At 48.8% G+C, this 8,259-nt stretch overlaps 1 protein-coding gene across 1 annotated transcript; it reads right to left on the bottom strand.

Annotated features, from left to right (window-relative positions):
* Positions 1-408: 408 nt before the first annotated feature.
* On the bottom strand, positions 409-2,248 carry S1PR1 (sphingosine-1-phosphate receptor 1). The gene has a single exon (XM_074188289.1). The coding sequence runs from the start codon at positions 2,156-2,158 to the stop codon at positions 1,013-1,015; it is 1,146 nt and encodes a 381-aa protein (XP_074044390.1). The 5' UTR covers positions 2,159-2,248; the 3' UTR covers positions 409-1,012.
* Positions 2,249-8,259: the final 6,011 nt, after the last annotated feature.

The following is an 8,259-nucleotide window of genomic DNA, read 5'->3' as shown; positions in this document are numbered from 1 at the left end:
ACAATGTAATTCCAAAAGAACCCTTCCATTTCTGTCAGTTTTTTTAACCTTTCCGAGACACCAAGGTCAAAGGTTGGCTCCTCAAAATAACCACCCTCAAACTAATATTTAGATAACTGGGACCTCCTTCCTCCAGCTTTCAACCACAGGAGCTAGGATAAGGCAACTCATGTCATTCAGAGCTATCAAGAAATGGCACCCCAAAACAAAACACCACCAAACCTGGCTCCAATCAAATTCTACTTTAGCTTAGGCTAAAGCTGGAACTTTGGACTCAGCGACTGAAATTATGTGACATCTAAAAGCTGTCTCAACTTCCTCACAGGTGAGTGTAGGGGGAACACTGCAGCTAGCCCAGAGGTGAAGTATGCTCCCACCCCACCCCCTCCTCCTCCTGCCCCCCCCCCCCCCCGTGGAAGCCAAACTACTAATACAAGGAATGGAAAATCTTGAAGTAGGGAAAACGGTGGAGGAATGGAGATACAACAGGGTTGGAGGTGGAAGGAAAGGGAAAGTCACCTGGGAATGTGGGGAGGGGGATACAAACCATCTTAACAGAAACTAGGGCAGAGGGAACCGACTTCTTGTTTCCCACTCCCAACGAAGGAAAGCCCAAAGACCCAAACGGATAGGGACATTGATCGAGACTTCAAGGAGTAGCCCAACTGAAACTTTAGTCAGACTCAGTGCAAAGTCAAAACAAGTTCCAGGGAGGAAATGTATTCCGAGCCAGGACAGTCTGTCTCTCTCTCCGGGACAGAGCTCCACCCTTCCCGGTGTATTGTTCGCGTGGACCCAAACTCCCCACCGCCCACCAGCACCACCACGCTGGCTCTTTTGGCTCTTCCTTCCTTCCCACCCTCCCTTGCTCCCTAGGGCCCTGCGGCACCACCCGTCGGGGTGGGGTGGGATCGCACCCTAGAGCCCCCCTCGAACTTTTCCAACCAAGTGTGGGGTTGGGAGGGGGAGGCGTCAGCAAAGCACCCCCTGTAGCCCGCGGCGGAGTTCTGTTCTAGGAAGAGGAGTTAACGTTCCCAGAGGACATGATAGTCTCCGGGTTGTCGCCGTCGTCCTTCTGCGGGTGGGAAGAATTGTCGGACTTGCTGCGGCTGAACTCCATGCCGCCGATGATGGGCCGCTTGAACTTGGCCCCCGAGTCCGCGCTCGGACACTTGCAGCAAGACATGATGCGCACGAAGGCCCTGCGCATCTCCTTGTTGGTCAGCGTGTAAATGATGGGGTTGGTGGCCGAGTTGAGCACCGCCAACACCAAGAAATACTCGGCTTTGTAGAGGATTTTGCACGTGTTCACCTTACAGCCCACGTCCAGAAGGAGCAAGATGAAGAGGGGGGACCAGCAGGCGATGAAAGCGCTGAGGACGATGATGACCGTCTTGAGCAGCGCCAGGGACTTCTCCGAGCTCCGGCTGGCCTTGGACACGTTCTTGCGGAAGGTCAGCCGGCGGCTCCGAGTCCGGACCAGGGAGTAGATCCGACAGTAGAGGATGACGATGGAGAGGAGGAGCAGGGTGAACACTGTGGTGCAGAAGAGGATATAGTGCTTGTGGTAGAGGGGCAGGACGGTGGAGCAGCTGTGCAGGACGCCCAGGCAGTTCCAGCCCATGATGGGCAGGCCCCCCAGGATCATGGAGATGACCCAGCAGGCGCTGATGAGCAGGAAGGAGCGGAAACTGTTGCTGCCGTTGTGCAGCTTCATCTTGAGCATGGTGATGTAGCGCTCGATGGCGATGGCCAGCAAGCTGAACACCGAGGCCGACAGGGCCACGAACATGCTGCCCTCCCGCAGGAACCACTGCGCCGGGGTCAGCTTGTAGGTGGTAGCCCCGGACAGGAGGAGGTTGGCCGTGTAGGCCACCCCGGCCAGCAGGTCCGACAGGGCCAGGTTCCCGATGAAATAGTACATGGGCCGGTGGAACTTCTTGGTTTTCCAGATGGTCAGGAGAACGAAAATGTTCTCCAGGATAATGAAGCAGCAGATGAGGATGAAGAGCACGGAGGTCACTTTGAGGCTGCTGTCCGCGCCGGGGTTCAGCTTGCCCGTGTAGTTGTAATGCTTGACGATGATGTCATAGTTGACATAGTCAGAGACCACCAAGCTGGGGAAGGCCTTGACCGACGGCACGCTGGTGGAGCCCATGGTGCCAGGGAGAAAGGCCCAAAGCGGCACCTCCCCGGTCGGACGCTAGAGGGCAAAGTCGAGCGAGGCTTCCAGGCCCGGCGGGGACGGTGCGCGGGGGGCCAGTCTCGGCTGTCGCCCTTCCCCTGCTGAGGGGGCCTCGGAGACCGCGGCCCTAAGGAAGACACAAAGGAGAGAGTCAGAAAAAAAGGGAACATCACGTTGGCATCCTTCATCCGGGCTACAGCTGGGGCTCTGGGCACGTTCAGAGAGAGAGAAGCGGTGGGGGGGCGGGGGGGGGGGCGGAGAGGACCCCTACTGCAGGGACTCTAATGTCCAACTTTTGGGGAAAAAAAAACCCTAAGATTTCCTCCAAACCAAAACAACAACCACAAAATCCCCATTTTCCTCCCTTCCCCACCCCACCCCCAAAAGAACGGACAGAACGAATTTGTAACTAAACCTCGGAATGCTAGTGGGGCATCCCATTGCATTGCCAAATATTCCAGACCCCTCTGGACTCCCTCCCTGGGTAGGACCCTCATCTCCTGCTTCCAGCGCCTCCGGCTTCCAGCTGATTCACGCGCCAGCTCACTCACCTCCAGTCTAGGAAACTAAACTTTTTCAGTTGAAGAAACTGAGGGAGGGGGAGGGGAGTGCTGCCACCTCTTCCCCTCACCTTCCTAAAAAGGAGAAACGCCCGCCTCATTGTTATGTATGAATTTCTCAAGAAAAAATCAGCCCATAAACTAAATCATTCTTTTCACTCTATTAATAGCATCCTCTGAAAGCAGGTGTGCAGTAAGATCACTAGTGCGGGGCTGCAGCGAGGTGTGCGAGGCGAGGCCAAACAGCAGCCTAAGCTGTAAACAGGAAAGCTTCCCCCCACCCCTCTTTTTTTTTTTGCGCAACCTTTGAAAGCAGCAGTAGGGCACAAATACGCTTTAAAAAGGGAACTTAGTGAAATCCATTCATAACAAAGGGAATTAATTCAGCAGACCTCTAGGTTTAAGATCACAACCCAGAGGACACAGTTTTGACTTTCTTCTGATTTTTTTTTTTAAATCCTGCAATCGTTAGAATGACAAGGCAGGTCATCCACTCTCCAAAACTGTTTCCAAGAATCTCAAATAACTGAACGTTTTAACACCATAAGCAATCTACCAGCAGCAGCAGCAGCTCTTGTTTAAGTGGGGGAGGGGGTCCCTCTTTCAATGCCCCGGGAAAAAAAGGCCGAGGCGGCATCCCAAAACTAGAAAGGGGAATTGCTTCGTTTGCTAAAGGCGCCGTAGCAAAGGTGAGAAGTAGGTAACAAACGGAGCTATCCAGGATAGGCAGAGATTTCTCGCCTCATACTTCCTTGACGTCCCACTGTCCTCTCCAACGAATTCTGCAGTGGGACGCGGGGCACAGCAAGTTTCTACGCTTCCTAGCTTTTTCCCTGCAAGCTTCGTCTAGAGCCTTTCCAACAACGATCCTCTCCCTCTTCTCCTTCCTTTCGGAGGCTTTCCCTAACCCTACATCCGAATTCGATTTGGCCCTCGTCAGCCTCTAAGAAATCGCCACGATCGGTGCCTCCCAAACTTGCGGCAGGTAAGGGAGAAGGTAGGCTCAGCCATCAGCTTCCCCGTTCTAGGTGAGAGAAGCGGCCAGATCTCTAGTTTTCGATAAGCACCACAAGAAGGCAAGCATGCACAATTGGAAACTTCGTATCCAAAGCCCAAGTTGGCTTTCAACAGTTTGCAAGCCAAGTCAGACATCCAAGTCCTGGGCTTCCTTCCCCTCCCGTCTTCTCCCAGTGCACGCTTTCGCCCCAGCGCTCTTACCTCGCTCAGGCCGGACAGAGTTCGTTCTTCAGTGCTTCTGGTCTGCAGGAGCTTGTGTTTGGCATCTTGCTGCCCCGCAATGAATTCAACCCTCGCTACTAAACTTCCTTTCCCAAGGGCTGGCTCCCCACCCGCCTTCGCCTTGGCTCTCCAATAGCCGGCTCGGAGCGTTCCGGGCAGCCCGGGAGATGCGAGCCAGAGACAGCAGCCGAGCCAGTTGGTGGCCGGTGGCCGCACGGGCGAGGAAGTGCTGGCTCGGGCGGCCGGCTTAGGGAGGGACTGGGAGAGGCAACGGATCGAATCTCTCACCCCCTCCTCGGGCAGCTGGGGCTGCTCTGGAACTGAATAGTCACTCCGGACTCTCCAGGAAAGGAGCGGGGTGGATGGGAGGGGGAGACCGGGAGGAGGGGGCCGCAAACCACCAACCAGCCCTAGCTTGGGAGGAGGAGCCTGGGGGCCCCCTTGTAGCTGGAAAGTATAAATCACGGTCCTTTAGCTGCCACGGTGCTGCTCCCGGGTGGTGGAGCTTATTCATACCCGCTACTCTTTTGAAAAGAGGGGGGGGGAGGGGGAGGCTGAGAGCTTTGCAAAACTTCTCTAGGTCTCCTCTCTCTCTCTCTCTCTCTCTCTCTCTCTCTCTCTCTCTCTCTCTCTCTCTCTCTCTCTCTGTCTCCCTCCTCTCTCCCTCTCTCTCTCTCTCTGAATGTATGGATGCCTAACCCTGACTTGTCCCAAGCAAAGCCCTAGCCGGCCCCTTCCACATTCCTCCCACTGGCTCCCAGAAGTCACTTCCACGCAGCCTCCTCTCCTCTCCTGTCCATACGCGCCCCCAGGAGCTGTTCAGGGAGGTCCCAGCTCTGGGCCACTGCAAAGCAGCCACAGGGTCCAGGAAGGCAGGCGGCTGAGAACCAGAGAGATGCTTCCTAGAAACCCGGGGGCCGCGCCTGGGAGAAGGGGGAGGACGAGAGAGAGAGAGAGAGAGAGAGAGAGAGAGAGAGAGAGAGAGAGAGAGAGAGAAATGGCAAAGTGGTCTTAGATTCAGGGAAACTTGAAAGGCAGGACTTCTCCCTTTCTTACTTCACTTCTTTCCCTTACACTCACCACCCACCACTTCTATTTGGGGGTGACTTAGGGTGAGCATCTTGGGAAGGGAAGGGCAGAGACTGGGCAAAGGAGAAAAGAAGTGCCTCTTGGAGGGGGCTGCCAGAGAATCGCGTCACAAGAGGAATGGGAAATGAGAGGAAAGAGAGAGAGCCCGGGATGATGGGAAGAACCGAGGGGAATGGGGGGGGTAGGTTAAAGGTCAAGAGCAGGGCAAGGGAGATGAAAAGGTAGAGTCTTGGACAGGTCCGCCAGTCACCTTATCTCTCTGGCTCTCAAAGCCCTGATCCATAAAATGAGACGATTGGCTAAATTTGGTCTCTAATATCCCTTCTGGCATTCTGTTTTCTCCTCTCCCCTTTCCCAGTCATTCGCCTTCTCCATCTCTTTCTGTTTCTCTTATCTTTGTCTTTCCCTCTCCTCGGCTCCAGTCTCTGTTTCTGTCTCTCCTTTTGTCTGTGGGGCTTCTCCCTCCCTTCCTCTTCGGTTCTCTTTAGAATTGGACTGTTTTTCACTGTGAGTGGATTACAAAGTCTTTAAATGAAGAGAATTACAGGGGGGTTGGGGGTGGAGTCCACGCCTAGAAACTGAAGAAAGGAAAAGCCAGTCAGGGGTCTTCTCTACCCACAAATGGCAGTAGATCTTCTATCCTTCCTTCACTCTACCTGGTCAGACAGTCAAAGCTAAAGAAGTCTGCTTTTAGCCTCTGGACTCCCCCGCCCCTTACTTTTTTTTTTACTTCATCATCTAAAAACATGGGCAGAGTCCAGATAAACCATATAGAGCTAGCAAAAACATATCTGTATTCAGCTGCTAAATAGTCCATTTCCACCCAGCCACGAGCCCTATTTACTTCCCTTAAGATTCTGTGATTCTATGTATCGACACTTCAATAGATGTGAAGACACATATCTGCCTTTGCTGTCTAGTTTCTATCGGCGTACACACCCTCTACCTGAATGAGTCAGAAGAAGGCAAGAAGGATAAACAGCAGACCCCTGGCTTCTAGAATGTTATGAGTTTGCAGGAAAAAATGAAGTTTCTTGTTTTAAAGTAACGGTTAATTCACATCTGTCTTGGAGTTCCTTTTAATGACAAACTTTTAAAGTGCATAAAAATAAACATCATGAGTTCCTCACATTCAAACTAACTTTAAAAACATGTTTTAGAGATGTGTTTCAAGATGCATTAAGAACTTAATTTAAAAGGAGAGAGGTAATTTAGCAATTATCTGTTGGTATAATTGTAGACATTAAAACAATGTATACAAATACTGCATCACCTCCTGTCTGGATGGGTACAAGTTTATTTTCCCCATAGCTCGTTTACTGCTTACTCCAGTCTAACCTTATAATGCTGCCAGATTTTTTTTTTGATAGGATGTGATTTCATTGGAATAGAGGCATCCTAGTGAGGAAATTTCCTCTACTAATGTAGCTTTTCATATGCTATATAGTTTAAAGTCTGGGAAAGTTAACTTTCAGGAATACTAACAGATTAAGTAGTTTATCCAGTGTCACTCAATCAGTCTGAGTCAAAGGTAAGACTGGAATCCAGGTCTTCTGACTCAAGGGTCAGTTTTTCATTCATTATGTCACATTGCCTTGCATACTGTTAAATTAATCTTCCTAAAATACTTCTTTATATATATCCAAAGTCTCCAAGAGTTCCCTATTGCCTTTAGTAAAAATTCTTAACTTGGGGTCAACAATTATATCAGGAAATCATGAACTTAGATAAAGAAAAAAAATACAGCCTTATTTTCACTAACTTTTAGCTTCCTTGATAATCCAATGTATTTTATTTGATGCATTTAAAAATAATATTCTATTTTTTTTTAGGTTTTTGCAAGGCAAACAGGGTTAAGTGGCTTGCCCAAGGCCACACAGCTAGGTAATTATTAAGTGTCTGAGACCAGATTTGAACCCAGGTACCCCTGACTCCAGGGCCGGTGCTTTATCCACTAGGTCACCTAGCTGCCCCATAAAAATAATATTCTAAAAAAGAGATTCATAGGGTCCTGCCAAAATGGTCCACAAATTAAAGAATCCCTGGTCTATAGGCTAAAGCTCAAATACCTTAGTCTGATATTAAAGGCCCTTCACAGTCTAGCATCAACCTCCTTTTTTAGACTTTATGGGTCCCTTTGGGAGTCAGGTAAAACCTATCAGAATCCGTGAAACCTATCAGAATAATGTCTGTTAATTGCCTAAAATAAAATCCATAGGATTACAAAGGAATCCAAAGGTTAGAGAAAATAAGGATATAATTTTTACGTCATCCATCTACTCCCCCCCCCCCCCGAAATTTATTCTTGGAAGGAGTTCATGGACCTAAGGACTTTTTTTTAAATTTAATATTTATTCTCATTTTGTACAAATAATGTTTTTTATACATTAATAAAATATTCTTGTTTAAGAGTAAGCAAAATACCCCCTCCCCCAAAAATATAGACTCACTTGAGCGATAAAGTAAAGGGGAGAGAAAAAAATGAAAATGGAAATGAAAAAAATAGTAATAATTGTAGGTATGGCCAGGTGGCGCAGCAGACGGAGCACCCACCTGGGTAAATATTCATCAAACTGCTAGACTGCTAGGCCTTTCCTACTTATTTCCCAATGTTTCCCAGTTCCATATCTTTTCTTAAGTCATACTTGATATGTATTCTCTCCCCATCTCAACCTCTTAAAATTCTACCAATTCTTTAAGTCTCAGCACAAATTTACTTCCTCCATGGTAATGATCTTTTAGTTAGCTCTGATGTTTTCTCTTCTCCAATACTTTTATCATAGAAATTTTTGTATTATAGTTTCACAATTCAACTTACTTGGGCTAGTTTAGAAGAATATTTAAAATATAATAAATATTTCTTTGAAGTCTTTCCCAGAAAAATGTATAATGAGTCAAAAGAAAAGAGTTCTGAGAATGTGAATTAAGGAGGGATAAGCCAATTTAAGGTGGGGGGTGTCTGGTACATGTGCGGAGCAGCTGGGACAACATCTTTCCATATGGAGAGGCTAAGGCATAAGTCTCTATATGTGTGATATGATGACATATATACGGGAAATACCTTGAGAGACAATGGAGTGGACATTATGTAACTGTTTCTGGTTAGCTAACCACATATTGAAGAACAGACTTTGGCTTTGGAGATACTCAAAGATATGGCTACTTCCCCCTTTACTCTTATTCTGT

The sequence above is a fragment of the Macrotis lagotis genome, chromosome 5, assembly GCF_037893015.1.
Source record: "Macrotis lagotis isolate mMagLag1 chromosome 5, bilby.v1.9.chrom.fasta, whole genome shotgun sequence".
In the NCBI taxonomy this organism is placed as follows: Eukaryota; Metazoa; Chordata; class Mammalia; order Peramelemorphia; family Peramelidae; genus Macrotis; species Macrotis lagotis.
Note: the sequence above shows the minus strand (reverse complement) of the source record. Positions and strands in the feature narration are given on the sequence as shown.